This window comes from Haliotis cracherodii, unplaced genomic scaffold (assembly GCF_022045235.1).
Source record: "Haliotis cracherodii isolate W230 unplaced genomic scaffold, xgHalCrac1.p SCAF_8, whole genome shotgun sequence".
Lineage (NCBI taxonomy): Eukaryota > Metazoa > Mollusca > Gastropoda > Lepetellida > Haliotidae > Haliotis > Haliotis cracherodii.
Genome location: NW_027266341.1, coordinates 36,749,564 through 36,775,023, shown reverse-complemented (window position 1 = coordinate 36,775,023; position 25,460 = coordinate 36,749,564). Strand labels below are relative to the sequence as shown.

The 25,460-nt window shown below is 41.2% G+C and overlaps 2 protein-coding genes across 2 annotated transcripts; one reads left to right on the top strand and one right to left on the bottom strand.

Moving 5' to 3' along the window:
- Window positions 1-303: 303 nt before the first annotated feature.
- Window positions 304-17,399, bottom strand: LOC139449665 (protein SGT1 homolog). Its single transcript, XM_071231146.1, has 11 exons — window positions 17,360-17,399; window positions 17,198-17,246; window positions 15,585-15,675; window positions 9,924-9,993; window positions 9,161-9,231; window positions 7,240-7,456; window positions 5,206-5,302; window positions 2,860-2,967; window positions 2,276-2,366; window positions 1,755-1,954; window positions 304-1,090 (listed from the first exon to the last, which is right to left on the bottom strand). The coding sequence occupies exons 1-11, from the start codon at window positions 17,377-17,379 to the stop codon at window positions 989-991; spliced, it is 1,116 nt and encodes a 371-aa protein (XP_071087247.1). The 5' UTR covers window positions 17,380-17,399; the 3' UTR covers window positions 304-988.
- Window positions 17,400-19,651: 2,252 nt separating this feature from the next.
- On the top strand, window positions 19,652-24,393 carry LOC139449997 (thiol S-methyltransferase TMT1A-like). The gene is made up of 2 exons (XM_071231607.1): window positions 19,652-20,220; window positions 22,624-24,393. The coding sequence occupies exons 1-2, from the start codon at window positions 19,702-19,704 to the stop codon at window positions 22,855-22,857; spliced, it is 753 nt and encodes a 250-aa protein (XP_071087708.1). The 5' UTR covers window positions 19,652-19,701; the 3' UTR covers window positions 22,858-24,393.
- The last annotated feature ends 1,067 nt before the right edge of the window (window positions 24,394-25,460 follow it).

Sequence of the window (25,460 nt, the reverse complement as noted above, 5' to 3'; positions counted from 1 at the left end):
GGAGTCAGTTGGACAGTGTGTAAGTCAGACTATGCCATGGCAGCTTTATGATTCAACCTACCAGCTGCATGTCTGAGACCAAACTCTGGATCGATGCTCATGATGTCAATCACTGGATTGTGCGGTCCAGGTTTGATTGTTTACAGACCGCCGTCATAATTGCGGCGTTAAACAACAAACTCACTCACTCACTCTGCAGCCAGTTGCAGTGCCTTAGATCACTGGGCCGCCGTAGAGTAATGGGAGACACAAGTCGGTCACTGCATGAGAACAGATAATAACTCATCTTTATAATAACACAGAATTTATTGGAACAGCAGGATGACTTCAGTGAAGTCTTTATTTTGTGCTGGAGCAATATTTCACACATACTCTGCATAAGCATTCCCATATGAACAGAGTAACTCACACTCACAGTCCATCCTCTATAGTGCAGGGTAGTATATCACCATTCTATCATAAATACCCTGGAACCATTTGCGGACATAGCTTTGTTTTAAGTCCAATTTGAATGACATGAGTGAGCGAGAGGAATTTAGTAGTAGTTACTAGGGTGATAGAGATAGTGACATCAGTTTCCAACCAATGATATTGAACTTACATGGTAGCGACTGAATCAAGGGTATTCATAATAAAATAATACCCTGGATAACAGAGGATATCAAGAATCAGAAATCTTACGGTTATACGTAGAAACTTTCATTATTTCATCCTTGTCCATTAAGGAACAGCTTACACTGGTTGTCACTGCCGTCAATGGAACCAAATCACTTGGCTTATCCTCAACTCAATGCTGGAAATGATATCAAGTGGCTGGCATATTCATCCTCAATTCAACAGGAAATGACAGCAAATCACAGGTATCCCAAAGCTCACTAAAAAGGTTGAATGCGTTTTCAAAATATGTATGTAAAAATAAACATAGTTCCAACTGTCCACTTGACAAGGGAGGTCTTCAAGATTGGTAATAGTGATGTGAGAGGTGATTTCAGTATTTCTTCCATTCCAGTCCATCTGGTGGCTTGACTTCGACTTTATCTTTGCCAACTTCTGTCCAGTTTGTGCTCAGCACCGTGCCGCCAGACTCGTACTAAAAACAAACACACAGTACAGAATAGTGAACTCAGCACCGTGTCGCCAGACTCGTACTAAAAACAAACACACAGTACAGAATAGTGAACTCAGCACCGTGCCGCCAGACTCGGACTAAAAACAAACACACAGTACAGAACAATGTACTCAGCACCGTGCCGCCAGACTCGGACTAAAAACAAACACACAGTACAGAACAGTGAACTCAGCACCGTGCCGCCAGACTCGGACTAAAAACAAACACACAGTACAGAACAATGTACTCAGCACCTTGCTCAAAACAAACAAGCATTATCAATGCAACCTAATGTTCAGGCCACATTGTATAAATTTAGATGTGCAGCAAACTGTTTGGAATAACAATACAGTAAACTATGTTTAAAACAAACACCCTTATAACGAACTGATTGATATAATGACCCTTTTTTTAGCCCCAGCCATTTCTTGTATATATGATGTACATATGCTTATAACATGTATAACAAACTACGCTTATAATGAACTGACCGATATAATGACACTTTTTTTAGCCCCAGCCATTTATTGTATATATGATGTATATATGCTTATAACATGTATAACTAACTACGCTTATAACGAACTAAAATTAGTGGTCCCTTTGAGTTCGTTATAACCATAGTTTACTGTAACTGTTGACTCACAAAAGATTTCAGCATGGCTCGCTTAACGTCGTCTGTACCATCCGAGTAGATCTGCTGGAAGAGGGAGTTGAGAGCGGCATCGCCTTCTTTCTTCTCCGTCTTCTCTTCCTCCGCCACTTCAAGGGCCAGCTTGTCCCAGTCACGCGACACAGTGCTTGAAGACGGATACTGAGATGCCGTCGGCGCCGCCGCCACAGGAGCTAGTGGATAGAGGAGACAGTTACACAATGTACAACTCGGTGTTGATAGAGTGAGTGAAGAGTTTAATGTTTAATGCCACCATAAACAGTATTTTAGTCATTTTACAGCATTGGCCACGACTGTCTACCACTTTGATAAAACACTGAATACGGGTATGGTGCTGACAAACTTAGAAACAATCTAGCTGAACAAACAACCACAGGTTTCTGGTACTAGGGGACACAACTCTGCAGGGTGAATTGTGGTGCCTTAGACAACTAGGAACAACTTGAAAGTGTGTGCGTCACCAAAGCACTCTGAGTACTATGAATAACACTAACCTGCCATGTATGCTGTTGGTTCTTTAGGCTGACCTTCACCTTCAAGCTTCGTCCACTGGATGCCCTCCTCCTTTTTCAACTTGATCTCTACCTGCAACAACACGGGACTTCTGTCACTAAATTCTCAGCAGACCCTTGAAGGTCCGGAGAAGGATAGGTCTTTAGCAACCCATACTTGCCGTAAAAGGCGACTATATGTGTCATAAGAGGCAACTAATGGGATCGGGTGGTCAGGCTCACTGACTTGGTTGATGCATGTCATCATAGCTAACTGCATGAATTGATGCTAATGATATCAATCACTGGATTGTCTGTTCCAGACATGATTATATGTAATCAGAAAACAAAAGCCTGGTACTTTATTCTAAATGTAGAAATATGTCACACTTGTGTTAAGAATAGTCATTTTGACTTGTTAATTTCAAGCTCATGAACAAAAAAGTTCTGTTGAAAGTTAAGTGATACGAGATGTGGAGATGGTGACATCACTTCCAAAGCAAAGCTATGGGTTGGGGTATCATAACACAATGAAGATATGATATCCTGGATAATCAAGACGACTAAGTTGTAAACGTGCTAGTTACCTTGGTCGACATGACCTTGTAGTTGGACTGTGCGGGCACTATCGGGTGGGCCAGGTCCAGCTCCAGACTGTAGTCCGTCCCACTGACCTGTCTGATGGAAACACTGACCTGCAACACACACGTGTATCATGTATAACATTTGTACTGAAAGTGGGGAGACACCAGGTATTGGTGCAAACATTCATACTGTCTGTGGGGGAGACACCAGGTATTGGTGCAAACATTCATACTGTCAGTGGGGAGACACCAGGTATTGGTGCAAACATTCATACTGTCAGTGGGGAGACACCAGGTATTGGTGCAAACATTCATACTGTCAGTGGGGGAGACACCAGGTATTGGTTCAAAGATTCATACTGTCAGTGGGGAGACACCAGGTATTGGTGCAAACATTCATACTGTCAGTGGGGGAGACACCAGGTATTGGTGCAAACATTCATACTGTCAGTGGGGAGACACAAGGTATTGGTGCAAACATTCATACTGTCAGTGGGGAGACACCAGGTATTGGTGCAAACATTCATACTGTCAGTGGGGAGACACCAGGTATTGGTGCAAACATTCATACTGTCAGTGGGGAGACACCAGGTATTGGTGCAAACATTCATACTGTCAGTGGGGAGACACCAGGTATTGGTGCAAACATTCATACTGTCAGTGGGGAGACACCAGAGAGAGAGAGAGGGGGGGGAGAGAGAGAGAGAGAGGGGGGGGGGGGGAGAGGAGGAGAAGAGCCAATTACAGCACAGTCAGTAGGTGACTAGGCCCTCACATGTTGGCAATAAAATAAAGGAACATTCAAAACAATGTTGCAAGGTCAGCATCAACTACACATCTGCCATTCAACAGCATCATCATACAGTAATATATCCCAATTGCGTAGATCAATGCTCTAGACTTGTTTATTTGCAGACAACTGCACATAGCTGGAATATTGCTGAGAGCGGCGTTAAACAACGAACAAACAAACAAAAAACAGGGAAAATCGACATTCAGATTTGAATCATTAAGGGACACAACTCTTCACTGAAAAACTGTCAAGCCTTACTCCACTGGGTAACATTGCCCCTGCCCTTGCCTCACTTCACATTTACTTCCACTAAGAACAAACCTTCACAAACTCAAAATATAAATATACACTGTAAGTAGATGATGAGGACAGGATAAGAACAGGATCCAGATTCTTCATTATCATTGGCTGGCATATATTAATCAACAATTTTAGCTGGTATTATCATTCAAATACATATAAAATACACATGCTTTTCAAATGGGACAATCATCATGATGAGATTCTTCTCAGCATCAGTTGGCAGACACATGCTTAAGTATGACAGACACAGTTACCTCCCCTTGTTTCATATAGCATAGTGACATCACAGATCATGGGGAGGTCATGCCGACTATACTAAGAATAAGGTCACAATGACTGACAGGTCACCTAGGAGATTGTACGTCATTGTAACCCCAAGGTGATAATCATCACTGATGCCATAATACTCTGGCGAAAAGGAACATTACCCGACACTAATGACAAATACTGGAATGTGTGCTTTTCAAGAAATATCCATTTGGCTAGTGATCAACATCAATGACTGCGAGCAGTCATATTGATCAGTGCATGTACCTCGAACCAGGTCAAAAGTATTTTGAATACATCTACATGGTTGTTTTGTTTCAGTTTGTGCTGGCATCGTGAATACAGTGCTCTTGACCTAGTTCAATATTCACGCACTGCAAAATATAACCGCTTGCATTTACCAGACTGACGACGACGGCTTGTAAACATGTCATCAAAACTCAAAGATTTCACTGAACAGTTAGGAGCTGAACTCATTGTTTTGGCCGTGAAAGCATGGATAACAAGAAACACTAACATCAATTGAACAGGAAGCCAAAGTCAAGCTTTGGGAAGTCAAATCAAAAGGTTTGTCACCATTTGTTGTCTGTTGTTTAACGCCCCACTCAGCAACATTCCAGCTATATGAAGGCGGTCTGTAATAAAATAGAGTCTGGACCAGACAATCCACTGATTGACAACATGAGCATCGATCTACTCAATTGGGATATGATGATATGCATTAACCTAGTCCACCCTATCCTGTTCGTCGCCTCTTACGACAAGCATAGACACTTCTTAGGACAAGCATGAGTTGCTGAAGACCTATTTTAAGCGGCATCTGTCACCGATTGAATGAGCACTTGCTGCCTTGGAGCTACAGTGACCACTGTTGATACCAGAGGAAATTCCAAACACTCAGTGTTTACCTCCCAATTCCTTCTCTCACTCTGCAGCTGTTATGTGAGCTGTTCCACACACACCCATCAGTGACAGCTCCTACTTACTGTGCCTTCTTGGATGTCCGCAGTGAAGTCTTCTTTGGCCACATTCTTAATCAGGATGGTCACTATGACATGGGTGGCAGTCTGGTACCAGTCATGTCTGAAACACAAAAACATCAACATCACTACACCAACAATACACATACACATCAACATCACTTCACCAACAATACACACACACATCAACATCACTTCATCAAAAATACACACACACATTAACATCACTACACCAACAATACACACACACACATCGACATCACTTAACCAACAAAACACACACACACACACACACATCAACATCACTTAACCAACAACACACACACACACACATCAACATCACTACACCCACAATACATACACACATCAACATCACTAAACCAACAATACACACACACACATCAACATCACTTAACCAACAATACACACACCCACACATCAACATCACTTAACCAACAACACACACAGACACACACACACATCAACATCACTACACCAACAATACACACACATCAACATCACTACACCGACAATACACACACACACACACACATCAACATCACTACACCCACAATACACACACACATCAACATCACTACATCAACAATACACACATCAACATCACTACACCAACAATACACACACACAACATCACTTCACCAACAATACACACACATCAACATCACTGCACCAACAATACACACAAATCAACATCACTGCACCAACAATACACACACACACACATCAACATCACTACACCAACAATACACACACACACACACACATCAACATCACTTCACCAACAATACACACACATCAACATCACTGCACCAACAACACACACACACACATCAACATCACTACACCAACAATACACACACACACACATAAACATCACTTCACCAACAATACACACACATCAACATCACTGCACCAACAATACATACACATCAACATCACTGCACCAACAATACACACACATCAACATCACTGCACCAACAACACACACACACACATCAACATCACTACACCAACAATACACAAACACACACATAAACATCACTTCACCAACAATACACACACATCAACATCACTGCACCAACAATACATACACATCAACATCACTGCACCAACAATACATACACACATCAACATCCCCACCACCAGACAGTCAGGTCTGTTTGGGCAAATTGGCAGTCCCAGTAAGTTTGATTCAAGTCATTCAAAAACCACCTTGCTCATGTTGTCTTTCTGCTAATTTGTATACCGTATTTGACGTAATAAGCGCCCAGGGCACTCTCAAATTAGAAATAGGGGGCTCTTAGAAGAATATATTTTAGGTGAAAGAGTTGAAAGATCATAAATTTTATGGTTTATGCCGACAACCTGAAATGATACAAAAGAAAAGTCTGTGCTTATTATGCACAACAGATATATTTTTCCAGAACTTAATTGCCTGTAATTAAGGGTGCATATAACAAGTGCGTATTATACACTAATAAATAAGTCTTGTATACATTGATCAATCGGAAGGGTGCTAATTGGGATTGTTCACTTGCCAATATATTGGCAAATATCGCCGTGGGCACTTATTAGAGCGGGGCGCTTACCGAATATGGTAACAACAAAGTCTCCAGGCTTCAACAACTTGGATTGAAAGCTTGCCTGATTTGAAAACTTAGATACATTTTGATTTGTTTATGTTGTGAGGCCCTTTACTAGGTTGATGGTACATAACTGTTTGGTTACATACTTGTTTGAACAAGCCAAAAATAAACATCGCCCGCCCGCCTGGACTATATTTTCAAAAGTCATTGCCTGAGAGCCAATTCTTGTATTTTTTTAAGCCCAGTAGGGCACATGATTTCCGACAGTTATACACAGCCTCATTACATAACATGGCTCACAGCAGATACACATCACTAATACACTACATATCTGTTGAATGTCGCCACAGGTGATGGAGGAACGTAATGCATACAAACCTGTGACATATTGACAATGAAGGATTGATTGTTCTGGGTACAAACGCTGACATACTTTGTTTTTGGTCCTGATGGCATCTTGACTGGCTCTGCTGGTGGCATTTTCGAAGGCTCCGTTGTTGAATCTGAGGGAGTCTGGTCTGCCGGCTGAGTTGAAGACTCCGCCGTAGGCTCTGTTGGAGCTGAGGATGCCTGTTCTGTCGAGGACGAGGATAAGGGAGGCAACTCTGCTTCACATTTCTCAAGCCACTTTGCATAGCTTGAATCTGCTGCTGTAGAAACCAAATATAATATGCTTTATTGCCTGCAAGTTGGTTGGTTGGTTGGTTTGTTGTTTTACGCCATACTCAGCAATATTCCAGCTATATATCGGCGGTCTGTAAATAATCGAGTCTGGACCAGACAATCCAGTGACTGATATCATGATCATCGATCTTCCAATTGGGATCGATGACATGCATCAACCAAGTCAGCGAGCCTGACCACCCGATCCCGCTAGTCGCCTTTTACGACAAGCATGTGCTTGCAAGTGTATGTGTCAAGTAGCCTACTCCAACATAGTTTCTTGACTGAAAATGCAATGCACATAGGACTGAAACGATACATATGACACGATCTGGCATTGGTTTTAATAAGAATAAATAATAATCATATCTTAGAAGATATCTGTAATAACGCAGGTCTCAGGGGTGTACAATGTAACGGGAAAACTGGCATATTGCAATATGGCTGTCAGCAATACACGCATTGCAATACAACCCTTGGTTATTGATATTTCAAAATACAGTCACAGAAGAAGTAATATATATATATATATAATTATATAAATTATATCTACCACAGGGTTAGAACTTAACACTAGCCCGCTAGCCCTGGGCTGGTACAAATTCCTTTGGGCTAGTACAAATTTCCAAATTTCTCCATTGATTTAACATTACACAGACTCTGATCTTCACCAGGTCGAGTAAAGCTTTTGTGTTTAGTTCTAACCCTGTACTATCTTGACTATCTTGAGGCATTTTGATGGACTGGGTTCCTAGCTAAACCATGTTAACAGCACACGCTTTACACTGTTTACATTAACATTCCATATGATGAAATAGTAGGTACCGGTAGTCTCATTTATCCATACTACCATTCTCCATTTGAATAGTACAAATATATATAATTTGGGCCCCAATATGTATTGCAATATGTATTCCAATATGTATCGCAATGCAGAGAGCTGTATTGCGATAAATTGCAGTACAATTTATGTTACAATACACCACCCCCATAATTAAGTAAATCCTGTTTTGCTGCAAGTGGTCCTCAATAGACTGTACATGGTGTCATAGTGTGGGGTGGTATCACACATGACAGGTGAACAGATCTGGTTATTGTGAATGGACATTTGACTGCCCAGCAATATTCTGACGAATTTCTGCGTCCTGTTGTTATTCCATTCACTAGTATTATTGGCAGAAATTTTGAACTGCAAGATGACAATGCCAGACCACACTGTGGCCAGGTCGTCAATAAATAACTCTGACAAGAAGGCATACGGACAGTAAACTGACCCCTATAATGTCCCCATCAGAGTATTTATGGGATGTTCTCGGGCAGAGAGTTTACGCCAGAGACTGAGCATCCGCCACTGTGGCCCAGCCTGGGGTAGCTCTTCAGGCGGAATGGCGGGCAATACCAAGGGCAACCATATCCAAAGTAAATCAACAGTATGCCATCTTGGTGTCATGCATGAAACATGCCAAACATGGTAGGCACATCAGATATTGATCTACAAGCCCAAAATATATTCTAAAAACATTGATTAAAACCTTCATTATGATTTGAGCCATTCCCTTATGTTCTTTTTGGTCGTACATTTGAATCTTTAGATCACCCAAATTTTCATCCCACAACATTAGAAATATGACAAGGACACTTTGACTTTCATGACTTATTTTGAACACTGTCTTTGTTGCAAAAGTACTTACAATCTAGGGACTGTCCTTCTCGGAAAGCATCAATAGCATTTTTGTAATCTTTAAGATGGAAGAGTGCAATTCTGAAAAGAAAACATTTATATATCTATATCATATACATTTTGATTCTCAAAGACTTAAATTAGTAAGGTTTTGCATTTACAGTACAAAATTTAGTTTCAGAATTTTGCTTAATTAAAATGTAGTGGGACTTTCTGGCTCACAACTAATGGCTGATAAAAGGCACTAACCCACTCTGTGTGCACATGGTGACATGACAAACATGGGGTAATTAAACCCAAAGTGAGTTGGGTTTAACGCCGCTTTTAACAGTATTCCAGTTATATCGCGGCTTGTCAGCTTGATGTGGGAGGAATGCCCGAAGTGATGCAGGTCTCAGACGTTAACCACTTCGGTGAAACCCACTAGCACGGGTATGGTGCTGACAAACCTAGAAACATAATCGGGGCGAACCAGGATTTGAACCCACAATCATAGGTCTCTGGCGTGCCCAAGGGACGCAACTCTGCACAGCAAATCGAGGCGCCTTAGACGACTGAGCCAACCATTCCCTCCCCCCCACCATAAATAAGTAAAATACAACAACAAACTATGACTGATGTGGACCTGTTCCAACTCAGGGCTACTGCAATCTCGGGACTGCATATAACAAAAAAATAATTAAAATGTGCCTTTGATATGACACAATGTAGAACAATGTTTTAAATGAGAAAGCTATTTTAATCATGTTTCAGCCAAATAAAAGAGTACTTACCCTTTCCTCAAATGTGCTTTTACATTCTTTGGCCTAATCGTACAGGCCTTGCTGCAATCATTATAAGCCTCTGAAAATCAAAGTTGAAAAAGGATGAAAAACATATTTGCCATTTGCCATAAAATTTAATTTCTAATATCTGTTTGGAGACCAGGGGCCCGTTTTACAAAGAGATCTTAGCGCTAAGACGGTCGTAAGTCAATGTTAAAGTATAGGAGTTACAGTTGTCATAGCCCTACGAACGCTTTGTGAAATGGGCCCTAGACCCCAAAGGAGTCTGTCAAACACAACTACACAAAAGTTGTCCTTCATCATTGTCATAACAATCAGTTCTTTTATTCTGATAGGGTACCTCGCTGCAGTGAAGATGTGACAAATCCTCCACAGGAGGTCCCAGCAGGTGAACCTCTATCAGCCAATCAGCGTCAAGGCTTCTAAATTTTGTGCAAAGTTCTTAGAGCATTACTGTATTTTAGATTTCTGTTACTTGAAAATAAACAGCCAAATGGAAATAATAAAGGCTGCATATATTTTGTGGACATTTTATATATATTGTTGTCTCTGAGCACCATGGCATCCACACCCAGCTGCAGTTACCAGATCCCCTTCTCTGTTCTTCATTTAAAATACTGTAAATTTTACATTAACTTGTGTCTTTATGTACCTAGCAAATCTCACACATTTCTTCCTTCTTCTTTTGATCATATGTGGAAACGTGCTTGAACAAGGTTTTCAGCTTTTAAAAACAAATCACCTGAACACAACCTAGCATCACCATTGTCACCACCCAGACAAATGGTTCACACACTGTAATCCTGTGCATAACGACCCACATGATGTGATCACATGACTATCGCTGCCGAATCATTTTCTTTCTTAGAGCTAACAGGCCAGAGGAGCTGTGATGTGGGGATTGTAGGGTGGGCATATAGCGTGCGAGATAGGATAAGTATATAAGTATATCACTGTATGTAAATATACAATTTAACGTAACATTAACTAATTTTTAAACTTATCCTGCCTCACACTCCGCTTTAATTCCACGGTTTAGCTGGTGCTAAACAGTGAGATAAATAAAATAATCTATAACACTGCCTAGTATTGTAAAGACAAGAAGTCTTGAGCATGTTACATACTTTCAGGTATGACATTGTTACATAAACGATGGCGTAGCTGGAAAGAACAATCAATACAGCCAATCCCCAGCCAATCGATTCTACAAGACAGGTCTCATCTCTGTTCGGCAATCTCTTCTTACGCATCGACAAAGCTATCAAACCGCCTGAGGGATTGAATCATGGTAAGATAAGAAGAGGAAGGGTTGTCAATATCCATAAGAGGATCTTTGAACCAATACCTGGACGCACATGCCCAAAGCAGCGGTGACCTAGTAAGGATTCGGGATGCTGTCAAAACGGCTGCATCTTCGGCTACTTAGATGTTGAAGACCAAACTCTACAGACGAGATAATCCACCTTCGTACCTGGTACACAGTCTGAGAACCTGATCAAATACAATAAACACAGGAGTTGATATTCCGGGATTTGTTCTGTATATACACGGTACAAAGTATGGTAGCGGGTACATGCATCAACTATCTACGCTGGTGTGATGTCGACAGGACCAAGGTACCAATTTGGTGTAGACCCTGAACATTGGTGACTAAGACGTCACCTAGAAAGTGGGAAGTGAAGATAGCATGAGACTTCCAAAATCAACCCCCCATAATGGCAGACAGAGTACAACTGCTGCGCATGGCCATAGTAGAGGTGACAGCTCTCATCTCATGTGGATTGGATGTAACTGAGGAGGCAATCCAGTGAAGGTGTCGGCTCGGAGAATTGTCGAGCTGAGCAAGTGGTATGGGAGACTTCCATGGGGGCCACTGTGGAAAGTGGGATGAAGAATCTCTCACAAGTGCATCCAAGTGGATGTGCAGCCTTTGGGTAGATGCAGAGTGCTCTAACTGTCTTCATGGCCATCTGGGTTGAGGGGCAGCCGCGTAGCCTAGTGGTTAAAGCGTTTGCTCATCATGCCAACGACCCAGGTTCGATTCCCTACATGAGTACAATGTGTGAAGCCCATTGCTGGAATATTGCTAAAAGCGGCGTAAACTCATACTCACTCACTCATCTGGGTTGAGGATTGATGCCAACATCAGGATGGTATACAAAGGTCTGCGTGTCACGGAAGCTGATTCTTCACGAAGTCCCAGAAAGACCTTCCCATTCTGTGTCTTCTCAAACTGGGCCTGGTTAACATTGAGAATCGAGAACAGGCATGAAGAGAGGCAGTAGTTGGCTTGATGATATCGCAAGCTCGACAGTAGGCTTTAAATCGCATTCCATTCATGGTTGTATGGGGTATTATGGGAGGTATGGTGAGCCTCAGTGATGGTCTTGGCTACTCGGCGGAAAGGTGTAGACGTTTTGGTACTCCCATGAGATGGCAAGGGTGTCGTCGTCCCATGCCTGAGAATCTGGGATGGGAGAAATGAACTTTGGTAGCTGAGCGTAGAACTTGGTTGCATGGCCATCAATGTCTGGAATTGGGTAGAGGCGGCACATTCACCAAAATTGTCGAGTGTTGGTGACGATTGGTCTGGTCCAGATAGGGAGTCAGCTAAGACATTGTGGATCCTGGTATTGTGCCTCACTCGGATCTGAATGTTCAAGGAGCCGATCAGCCAAAATTGAACGTCCGTGATAGGAGGGATGTCGGCTTGGTGGAACCCATTTGTTGATAAACAGAAAGTCTTGGCACTGAGATTGGAGCCATAGGAGCGGTAGTGATTCCGGCGACATTAAGGATCTGCATAGCATGTAGACAGGGAACGATACCAGGTGGACTATTGACCCACAGAATCTAAAAAAAAATCTTCTTCCGAAAGACGGCGATCACCATGACGAGTGGGAGTGGTCTGTGACAAATCGGTAGCACCATGCGAGATCCATCAGTCAAACGTTGACATGACTAGGTCGATCCATGTCAGAAGCATGCGATCGATCCCATCTACATCGATCCTTGTTAGCGGTAGATGACAAATACATACAAATCGATCTGGGGCAGGGTTGGAATTATCACCATCAATTTGGGGACAACTGTATCCTGGGATGAAGTGGTGGGTTTGATGCTGACTGGACAACGACTGGCGTTGATGATCGGGAACATCCTTAGAGAGAACCATGCAGACGTCCAAAGCTGCAGGCTGCTCCACTGAGGTGTGGACCTGGATACACTGGGGACAGACGGTACAGTGGGACAGTGGGAACGTCGTCAGTGAGGATGCTGTCGGGTACCCAGTCTTGGTAGCTGAGTGCCGTCACGACATCAAGGTCGAACTAGAAGTAGCAATCCAATCACTTCAAGGTAAAAATAAATATAGATCTACATGTGACCCCGAGATCAATGTTGATGCCAGCCCCAATGCTGAGACGGAAATTGATGGCACAAAGTCAATCCTGAGGTTGCTCCCAGGTTGTGTGATGTTGTGGGCCTGGGTCGGAAAATCAAGACCAGCCATGGAGGATCAGAGCTGGATCGACGTTGTCACAGCTCCCAGCACACGAGCTGGAGGAAACGTGATGATCCAAGACAACGTCTGGAGACAGTATAAACCTCAGGTTCAACAGAAACTGCGGAACCGGAGGAGCGACTTGCGCAGGAGTCAAAGTGTCTTTTAGAGGTGGAGATGACAACCAAGAACGACAAGGAGAACGGCAATGCATATGAGCATCTGTCGGTGATGAACATCTGCGAGAAGGAGAGGGGTGTTGAAGCTCATCACGGTGACGGTGATCAAAGGGCTGATCCCGATAAGGAGATGGTAGTAATCAGCATGGGAGCTTAAGGGTAGTTCGCCCAACTATGTGGGTTGTCTCCATAATCGCTGTACCGAGAGAAATCCCAAGCGCGAACGTCATGTTGGTGATGATGACAATCATGCTGTGTAACTGGAGGACAGAGAGCAACACAAATCTGACGAACCCTCAGTCAAGTCAGTATAATCATTATCCTCTGAATCACACTGAACAGGAGTGGTTCATGATGAATCGGTAGAGTCCTTGCAAGAGTGTTGATCCCGAGAAGGTCAATCCCCAAGTCGTAGATCCCTGAGAGGGTCAATCCCCAACCGTTGATCCAGAGAGCAACCTGACAATCTGGAACGACAATCCTCAGAAGGTCGATATGAGGTCGCACAATTAACTATTCTTGGAACGGTGTTCTGAGGTTGAAGTGCTAATCGATCTGTGCTCTGTTGATCCTTAGAAGCGGTTGAACCCATTCAACCAGTGTCAAGGAAGCTGTATTGAGAAGCGTCAGTAACGTTGGACGAAAGAGGAGAGATCCCCATCAACCTGAACATGATGCGAAGGAGCGGGAGATGAACGACGACTGGTAGCCGATGATCTACGAGCGCTAGAAGGTCAATGAAAGACATATCTGAGGCATCTTTGGACGGGTCGCTGAAGAGAAAACCTTGTGAAAGTCAAATGTAGCTGGTAGTTCCTACACAGACGCGGAACCAGACACACTAGGAACAGACTAATGAGCCGACACAGTAGGGACGTCGCCTGTAAGAAAACTGTCAGAGATGCTGTCAATAGCCACTGATAGAGCAACGATTTGGTTGTCATCAACAGGAACGATGGGAGGGTAGACGGTCGATAATGTCAGGGCTGGCATAGAGGAACACTCCTTGACATAACTGTACGTCTGTCCTTGGGTGCAGGTTGCTTTGACGTCGGCGTGGTCATGAGATTGAGACCGGCGATCAACCTCAAGCTATGGCATTTGCGTGTGCAATACGAAAGGCTTCCTCCAAAGGATGAGATAACTAGGAACATCTACGGTGCTTAGAACAAAGAACATGACAGTCACAGCAAAGGTCATTAGTGTCCGAAAAGGAAAGTACATCTGCAAGGTACACAGGCCGGGCATTTCTCTTGGCTGTTCCTGTCTTCTTCAGTATTATTACCAAGGAGGAGGTAGCTCAAACCAATAAAAACTGTATTTTCTATTTTAATATTTATTGAAAAACACAGTCTCCACAGTGTGGCGATGAGAAAGAGAATGATGTGATCACGTCGTGTAGGTCGCTATGCATGGGATTACAGCGCATGGACCATTTTGTGATGCTGGGATGTGTTCTGGTGATTTGTTATTAGAAACTGGAAACCTTGTTCAAGCACGTTTTCACACAGGATCGAAATAAGAAGGAAGAACTGCATACTGTGAGAAAGGATAATTCTAAAATTTCAGTATTTCAACATGTCACTACCAGAAGCAGTGAAGAAAATCTCATTGTCAGAATGAAAGCATTCTTCTCTATCTCTAACTGGCCACAAATAATCATATAGCTTTAGAATCTACATACAAGTCTCTTCCTCAATCACTTACCTAAAAACACTTATTAGGATCTAGATAAAACACTAACATGTTTGTCAGATCTTCACGCAGACAGGTATTTTATCACAATAAAATATGTGATTGTAGGGAGAGTAGTATTGTATCAGAATAAAAGATCACATTCTAATGAGGCTGTTTGGACTTGAGACTGATGGCTCAAGTCAAAGGAATGATATATACAATAGAGTTCCGGCAGTCTTAAACCATGGATCTGAGTTCAAGAAGTCCTGATCGTTGGTCAACCCATCTCACCTGTGTACTTCTCAAGCTTGAGGTAGGCCTGGGCTCTGTTCACATAGAAGTCATCTCTATCATCTTCTGCCTTGATGGCCTCCGTGTAAAGCTGAAAGTGATACAGAGTGAGTGAGTGAGTGAGTTGGGTTTAACGCCCGCTTTTAACAGTATTCCAGTTATATCACAGCGTGTCAGCTTAATGTGGGAGGAAAGCCAGAAGTGATGCAGGTCTAAGACGTTTACCACTTTGACTAAACCCAAGAGCACGGGTATGGTGCTTACAAACCTTGAAACATAATTGGGGCAAACCGGGTCAGGTTGATGAACGGGTCCACACAAACACTAGATTTCAACACACTGTACAGTACACATCTTCTGTTGAAGGCAATAATCTTGAAAAGTGTAAACATGGCGCTGGCCACCAACCAGTGATCACCATTATCCATTTTTTTCTATTGGAAAAAACCCTGTGCATAAAGTTGACTGTACAGATAAATTTTGTATGTGAAACTATAAACAATTGCATTTTTTCTGTATGTGGCAAATCTTCGAGTCAATTTCTCTTTTAATGCTAAATTGGGTTTTAAAATCAGTTTTTGGAAGAAATGACAGACTGACTAAACTAAATGATCGTCTTGATGTATTTTTGTTTACTCGTGAATTAGCCACCTGATACCCTTTTCTAAAGTTGATTATCCGTTTGTGTGTTTTTTTCATAATTCCTGGTATGAGTCAAATATAAATATGTCTCTCTTCGAATGAGGCGAGGTGAGGTTAGGTTGGGCTTAACATCGCGTTTACGATTATTGCACTCATATAGTGATGTGCATGCACGTGTCGGTGTGTGTGTGGCTGCTTGTACAAGTCCGCACTAAGTTTATAGTGTTGCCCACTTAGTTACCATGCCGCAGTACACACACAGTTACTCTGGACGAGGTCAATATGCAGCCAAGGTACAGTGTCCTGATTCACTAGCAAGGTAAGGCTATACATTGTAGTTATACAAGGCATAATATCACATTTATCATCGTAATGATGGAAGATAGTTGTGGTCAATATGACAAAACATCCTGTATTTTTGGCTGTAATCTGAATGTGGCATTGAATTCTAGTGCTGCGTCCGAACCTCATAGTGAGTGTGAGTGAGTATGGTTTTACGCCGCTTTTAGCAATATTCCAGCAATATATCATGGCGGGGGACACCAGAAATGGGCTTCACACATTGTACTAATGTTGGGATTCGAACCCTGGTCTTCGGCGTGACGAGCGAACGCTTTAACCATATAGGCTACCCGACCGTCCCTCCGAACCTCATAAAAAATACAGCAACCATGTAGTTCTCATAGAAGGCAATGTTGTTTTTTAAGCAATCTTTTTTCGGAAGGAAACTTTGACATTCTTTATCAAATAAATCAACTTGTTCAGTGACAGATCATTGTCAACAACGAGACCTTTTGTCGTGTAGGATTTCTCAATGATATCGATTCATAACTTTCCACGAATTCGGCCAAATATTTTCAAATGTGCATGGTCAACCAGCTGCACCATTCTCTCAACAGTCCAGTTATGAAATAGCCTATAGCTTTTGTAGGAATCTAGCAGCCTACATGCGTCACAACATGTTTGTTTACCTCAATAGCTCTCTGATAATTCTCACTGACGAACTCTTCGTTTGCCTTGCTGCAAAAGAGAGTACATGAGATATATTACTGCTGCATAAATCATCGCACTGTCAAATTCATAAGTGACAACAAAAATGACAACACCGGTGTGTCCTTCTTATCGTGGCCTACCAGAACAGTTCAGCCGCCATGTTCTTCTAGAATTTTCTGCACGACTCAACTCTTTTACAGCTGTGTTCCAAATATGCACGCGCCAGTTTGAGGATCTCGTATTTAGTCGCAATTATGCAAAATCAAAATCTAATCCATATATTAGTCATTACCGAAGTATCACACATGAATGGGGAATGCTGACGTCTAATTAACAACATTGTTGAATTTAACAATCTAGGTTTAAGCTATTGTAGGAGTTAAGCAGATTTAATTAACTTAGTTGTTCAACTTATTGGAGGTGATTTTACATTATGCCTAAGGGCAAATTAGGTATAGTTATTGTTAATTAATAGGACTGCAACCACCTCATTTCTGTTTCCTTTTATTTAGAATCCAATAAACAAATTCAATTCAAACTACATATGAAGACCAAATGAGTTTTTTGTTAAAATATATAACTATTAGCAACAGAACAACGACAATATTGTAGTCTGGTATTACGATTTTCCAACAATATCGATTCATAGATTTCCAGACTCTTCCCAAAATGTGCACCGACAGGCTGATGTAACTTTTGTATAATGGAATTCCTTTCAAACAAAAAGGGTAAACCAAGACCTTACTTAATTGTTTTATTGTCATGCGTGACATTTGGCACCAATGTAGCCGATTTGCAGTTGTGGCTGAATGGCCTTTTCACCAAATGGTTTCAGCTCCATATGAGACGAAAGACGGAAGTTATAGAGGATATTTCACGCGTCGAGTGAAATATCATATGTTTTGAAATGTAAATGCTCCCTACCAAAGCACAGGGACGGTTCACCACCCCTTGCATTTGAAACATAAATAGTAGTTTCGTGTTTGAAAATTCTTAAAATAAATAAACAAAAGTATAAAGAGACATTTCGGGTCAATTCTTTATCACACATTTAGATATGATTATATAAAAAAATCAACATTAACAAAGCATATTCTTTAAAGCTACGTGACCGCTGTTAAACGCGAAAGAATGCTACCTGGTCAGGCAACAAAAATATGTCGCTTTGCGAAACGTTATGTTATTCCCTACGAGGGCAAACATATCGGGATTCATAAAAATCACATGTGCCCCAGTGTCATATCACGTCACGAGACAACAGTGCATTGTTTCCGTCATCCGGACGGCATTGTTGACGTCATTAGAATCTTGTTGTGAAATGAGGTCGAAATGAGGTCACACTAGAAACGACGTCATAGCTGAAGATTGTTGACGTCATTCGACAAATAGAGGTTAGGGCATGATAACCTCTTTATCATAAAATGTCAATCCTCAATTCTGTGCTTGAAAATCGCTTTCATCTCACAAACATTACCGAAGCATTGCAAGTTTACCTGGAATGTGCGCATTAATATATAGTACGTCAGCTTGTAAGTGATGTGCTGTTGATACTTGCTATACACTAAAATTCGTCTCTGCATGTAGACATCTTCGTCGGTAATAAATAGATAATCTCACCCGAGTGTCTTTTGATATCAAATATATTAACGAGTGTTGATATATTTGATATCAAAAGACACGAGGATTGTATTTATCATCCAACGTCATTCTTCCACCTTTTTCACTTTGTAGACAGCTTCAGTAGCAGAGCCATGAGTGATGTAATTTGATTGTGACATCGCAATGGTCTGCAAAGCATCGTGATGCAATTTCATTACAGTGTAGATATCGTTTGGGAAATACCGGAATTTAGACACTCGTGTCGCAAACAGTACGATATGAACACTCATATAATATCCTCTATATATGACGTCATTGATTGTTCATGACGTCACAGATAATTGCCATTTAAAGGGTTGACTTTTCATACGTTTTTCATTCTTAAAGTATCAATGAAAAACTACTCGAAACTCGGAATTGCGAAATTTATTACTCTAGTTGGTATTACACATTGTTCAAAACCCCAAAGCGCGCGCTCATGTATTGCCGGAACTAGTTCACTAACAACTATTAAAAACTGTCAACATCGCTTTCACCCACTCGTATTACACGGGAGCTCGTTTAGTATTCTCAGAGACCATAAAATAAAATATTATTCTAGTTATTCTATATATCTGCCCTGAGTGAATGAACGGTGTATGTCCCGAGCTTGTGATATTTCGTTCACATATTGGTTCGTTCGAGTGTTCTATAACGTGTCACACAGGGTATACGGGAGTTTACGAGCCGAAATCTACCGATATTGTTACATCGGTTTTAGAAATGAACCATGTGCTCGGGAATGTAAGCCGTTGGGAGTGAGCTCCCTTCCCAAACATCTTGGTGATGTTAAAACTAGAAGCTCACATGATAGATCTATTTCGCAATATTTGTAAGCTTTGAAATGGCGCTTGAGGACATTTTTGCGAGAGGCATTCTCTTGAAATATCTACTGCCAGTTGTCATTGTCGTAGTTGTCATTGCATTTTCCAGAAAGAAACTGCACCAACTTCGCATGCGACTAATCGCATGGATTGGAAATAGGTTTTTAAAGAAAATGCACAAAAAGATTCGAAATGAGAAAGCAAGTGTGTTTTCTGAATTGAAATCACAAGCAAGCAAAGCAAAACGTCCTTTGCAGCTTTTAGAAATCGGTTCAGGAAGTGGAATGAACTTCAAGAACTTTCCAAAAGGCTCAGAAATTATTTGCTTGGACCCAAATCCTTACAACAAAACTTACTTACAAGAGAATCTGCATCTTCGCAATCCGGATGTAAGCATCAAGAAGTTTGTGGTGGGATTCGCGGAAAGTATGCCTGAGGTAGAAGACAGTAGCTGTGATGCTGTGGTCTGTACCTTGGTGCTGTGCACTGTCAGGGATGTCAAGGCCGTTTTAGGAGAAGTCCTAAGAATATTAAAACCAGTAAGTACTGAACTGATGTATTCTGTACTATGTTTGTTACTATGTTTGTCATCAATATTTCAGCTATATGATGGCAGACTGTAAATTATCGAGTCTGGACCAGACAATCCAGTCACTGACATCATGAGCATCCATCTATGCAATTGGGATACAATGACATACATCAACCAAGTTATCGAGCCTGACCACCCAATCCCATTTGTTGCCTCTTACGACAAGCAAAGAGTCGTCGCCTTTTGGGTTGCTGAAGACCTATTCTACCCCAGATCTCGGTACTATGTGGTAAACATGATTTTACTGGACACCTATCTACCATATTCTACTTGATGTTTCTCATATAGGCACACACGACAGCATATTACGCCTACTATTTTAACAAATGTCAAAAAGGTTAAAGATACGCAGATAAAAATTACCTCGCTTGCATTTGAATGGTTGAATATGATTGAACCTGGAAAATAATTATCAAAGCAATTTCAAAAACATTGAAAATTGGAAAAAGGATGATTATAACAATGAAAACATTCTAGTGTTCTATTCTTAAAGAGACTTTTGGTATTTTCAGTATACAAAACTTCCCAAATAGAGCTCAAATGGCATGCATCTATGATTATGAATGTTCAATGCGTGGGATTATTGCAATATTTTTTTGTGACAAAGTTGCAACTGCAAATATTATATATTTTGCCAAGGTACCAAAGTAGGATTCCGGGGTAGAATAGGTCTTCAGCAACCCATGCTTGCCGTAAAAGGTGACTATGCTTGTCGTAAAAGGCGACTAACGGGATCGGGTGGTCAGGCTCGCTGACTTGGTTTTGGTTGATGCATGTCATAGATCCCAATTGCGTGGATCGATGCTCATGACATTAATCACTGGATGGTCTGGTCCAGACTCGATTATTTACAGACTGCCGTCATATAGTTGGAATATTGCTGAGTGCGGCGTTAAACAACAAACCAACCAACCAACCAAAGTAGGCATATTATAAACGGCCATGTAGGTGTGTTCGTGGAAGTTGCAATACCCTAAACAATTCCAGAACTTATTCTATTTCCGGCATGAAAGATTGACCGAGAAGTTAACCCTGCAGTTCATAAATAATAAAGATAATGAACCAATTAACCCATACATCGATAAACGCAAACACTTCAAAACTCCACTCAGTGGAAGCAAACAATTATGTCTTCAAATTGGTATTTGCTATATACCATGTTCTCTCAATTAAATCAAGGAAATACAGTCATGCATTCAGGGATTTATGAAGACCAGTTCAGAGGCCGATATTCGGCCCCGAATCTGCAGGAAACATCTGTAAAAATTCCCAAATTGGAATTACAAATGTTATAATTAATGTTATATGGTAATAACTAATGTTATGTCTTTGTAGAGGTGACTTGTATTTCACTGACCAGTTTGAGCAAAACAACAATTTTTCCCCAAATTGCCTGTCAAGGGCACTTTCTTTTGGAGTCTTGAATAGATCCCTGGCATTGTATTCTCAGGAAGGATCATCCGAAGGCGTTGAGTTTTCACCAGATTCACCAGGTCCCGCAACTGTAATTAGTACGACCCATTTACTGGAATACATTGCACATGGTTTATGTGAATGCTTTAATAGCAAGATGTGTGTTTTTAGATCACCAGGACAAGATTCAGCATGAGCTTTTATCATTACTTGATTCTGCTATCTCATTATCTGCTATCTGATTGGCCAGTTGCCATATTGTAAAAATCCCAACAAGACAGCTGACCGGTCTGTACTAATATCATATTGTCATTAATATACATTATTAAACAAGTCCCTCTTTAAACCATTTTTATTGTAGCAGGGTGCTTTTCCATCCTTTAACACTCAAAGAGGGACAACAGAGCTCCAGATAACTTTTTGAGCAATTGAGTTTTTACTCAAAGGTTTCTATTTTAATTGTGTTAATACATTATTCCAATAATTTTTCACACTGGCTGTAAACAATGGAGTCTGGGAAAGGTTGACCAATGGTTGATGAACCGATCACTGACATGCAATCATCCAAGTTACCAAGCCTGACCACGTAATGTAGGTAAGTCGCCACCTACTAAGATCCTGGAATAGGTCTTCAGCAACCCATGCTTGCCCTAACAGCTGACTGTGCTTGTTGTAAGAGGTGACTAAAGGAATCAGGTGGCCAGGCTCACTGACTTGGTTGATGCATAGATGTTGTTCATGATATATCAATCACTGGATTGTCTGGTCCAAACTCGATTATTTCCAGACTGCCGTCATAGAGCTGACTAGAGTTAAGTTTCCTCCTCACCAAGCAACAAAGTGGAGACGTTGTTTCCTGGGTCCACACAGGGCGTCCAGACTGAAAGTTGCTTTGTGAAATGACACCACCTAACCACTGATTTATATTTGATTTCAGAATGGAATCTTCTACTTTGTTGAACATGTGGCAGCCAGGAAGGGCTTGTTCAAGAGGAAGCTGCAGAATTTGATCAACCCGCTGTGGAAGAAGATGGCGGACGGATGCAACGTGAACAGGGAGACATGGAATGACATCCGTCAAGCTGGTTTCTCAAAAGTTGACCTCACAGATTTTGATGTGCATATGTTTAAAACTCACACTCCAGGTATCTATGGAAAGGCTGTCAAATAAAGTGGAAAATGAATATGTATGATATCTGTTATATGAGTTGGTTTACTGCCAACACTCAATGACAAGGCATCTTTAGTTTAGTTTTCAAATTCTGAAACTAGAACTTTGTCAAAATATTTTGCATAGTCTGCAATGGAAATTGTCTGTTTGAAACAAATGTCACGGAGCTCCTTAAAACTGCTTTCTGATAGGCTAATGTTGACTTCTTGCTAGTCATTTCATTGGCCAGTCAAAGTTCATGAAAGGTTGTTCTGACATGACCTCTAATTGGATGTTCTTAGATCTTTAAGTCGCAATTGAAAATACTATAGCAGAAAAACTTAAAGAATACAGTTTATTTCTAACACTGGTTTGAATATTTGTTCCTCAGTAGATCATTGATGTGTTTCAGAAACGATTTTGCCAGGACATTTTTGTTATCAATGTTTGAAATTACATTCAACGGGATCAGGTGGTCAGACATGCTGACTTGGTTGATGCATGTCATTGTATCCCAATTGCATGGATCGATGCTCATATTGTCAATCACTGTATTGTCTGGTCCAGACTCGATTAATTACAGACAGCTGTTATATAGCTTGGATATTGCTGAGTGTGGCGTTAAACAACAAACAAAGAAACATTCATGTGTGTCTTACAACATGTGCTCAGCTGGCTCCAGTTTGGTTACAAACATCACGTCGACAGCATGAAGATCTCTCATGGGGGTCACAAATACCGTCCATATGGCCATTGGGTGCAGCCAATCCCAACTGACTTGTGTTGTGAAGATTCACGAAGGTATTGAGATATATCGGGAACTGAAACATGACGATACTATAGACGATTATCTTCCCGAGGCAAGAGTGTCCACTAGCCTTTTTATCAAAGTCATGTTTTTCCACCCTTGCCACATCAAGCCCACTTTCCTGTGCTAGATATGATTGGACTATCACTCATATCTAATCATTGTTGATCTAATATATACAATTTCAACCTATCAGGATTTGGGGTTTTGCAAACTTGGCTATTGAACGGTTTGCACTGTAAAACTGTTGGTTACTTTAGAAATTGAACCGAGCCTGTGTCCAGGCTAATTGGTGATTGATAGCAAGAGCACATGATGTGATCAATCCTCATTAGTCGACCCTTACAACAAGCATATGGTGCAGGCACCTTTGTCTCATCCTGAAGTGCAAAGAACCGAAGAAAAAAACTTTCCAGGGTTAATTGTAACAAACTACCTCTATGGGTATAGACAACTCATCAAACTTATCATTTTTCCTTGACATTTTTGTCTCATTTGAATTATTTTACTGTTAACAGCTGTTGAATTTATGATTTTTTGCATCAAAATGTTGATAGAAGTTGATGAAATCCAATGAAGGACTCTAGTTGTGCGGAACAGTCATTTAGTAAAGATCAATGTTATGGGTGTGTTTAACCAAAGATGAAGTATACTATAAGTTGCTGTTATGTGTGATATTGTACTTATTTTATGATGACATATTATATATATATATTTTATTTACACATTTTCATGTTAATTATGCTAAAATTCAGGTCAATGTACCAAAAATGGTATCATGAAATAAAGAGGAAAACAAAAATGATAGCATCTGGTCTTTCCTGTTGTGTTCAGAGTGAGTGAGTTGGTTGTTGTTAGACTCTTCACACTGCTCAGCACTCCGTACCACATTGTGATCCAGGACCTGTGAAGATAGGTCTTAAGCAACCCATGCTTGCTGTCAAAGGTGACAATGCTTGTCGTAAGAGGCAACTAACAGGATCTGGTTGCCATGCTGTTGATTTGGTTGATGCATGTCATCATATCACAATTGCGTTGATCAATGCTCATGATATCAATCACTGGATTGTCTGGTCTAGACTAATTAATTTGGCTGCCTTCATAATGAAGGCTGCCTTCATATGGCTGGAATGTTGCTGAGTGCGGAGTTAAAGAAACTGTGATACAGCTCGAATATTTATGACATTCACTCAATCCCACAACTGGCGAATCCTGACATGGCACAGCATTGCCAATTCTTACAAGACAAAACATCAAGTGATGTCTAGTCAACCTAGTGATATGACAATCTTGACCTTTGCCCAGATTTTTGTGGACGCACACACTCTCGGGACCCTAGCACTTTCAGCGTGCCTCTGTGTAGTGTAGAAGTATTGCACAATATAAATGGCTGAAATATTAGTATTATTTTAGGTCCCCAGCGACCTAGTGGGTGGCTTAAAAGTTCTGGACCTTATTAGATGGAGCTACCTGTTGGTTACTCATTATGTTTCAGCATAATTCCCCCCAGGACCACACATTCTGTAGAAAACTTCCCCTGGTGGAAAACGTCCTCAAAAGTGGAAATGACTTAGTGATTTGCCTAATGGTTGCCAGACAGCTGGTTGTGGGATTGAGTGAATGTCATCAATATTCCAGCTGTATCACAGTTTGTTTGTTGTTAAACGCCTAACTCATATTCCAGCAATATTCCAGCTATATGACGGCGGCCTGAAAAAATCCAGTCATTGACATCATGAGAATCGATCCATTGGGACACGATGACATGCATCAACCAAGTCAGCGAACCAGACCACCTGATCCCGTTAATCGCCTT

Excerpts from the sequence above, each read along its gene's own strand:
- LOC139449665 (XM_071231146.1), bottom strand. The coding sequence starts at position 17,379 with ATGGCGGCTGAACTGTTCTG. Across the intron at positions 15,676-17,197 it reads ATTATCAGAGAGCTATTGAG|CTTTACACGGAGGCCATCAA; the intron begins GTAAACAAACAT and ends TATCACTTTCAG. Across the intron at positions 5,303-7,239 it reads CCATCAGGACCAAAAACAAA|ACATGACTGGTACCAGACTG; the intron begins GTATGTCAGCGT and ends TTTGTGTTTCAG.
- LOC139449997 (XM_071231607.1), top strand. The coding sequence starts at position 19,702 with ATGGCGCTTGAGGACATTTTTGCGAGAGGCATTCTCTTGAAATATCTA. Across the intron at positions 20,221-22,623 it reads TCCTAAGAATATTAAAACCA|AATGGAATCTTCTACTTTGT; the intron begins GTAAGTACTGAA and ends ATTTGATTTCAG.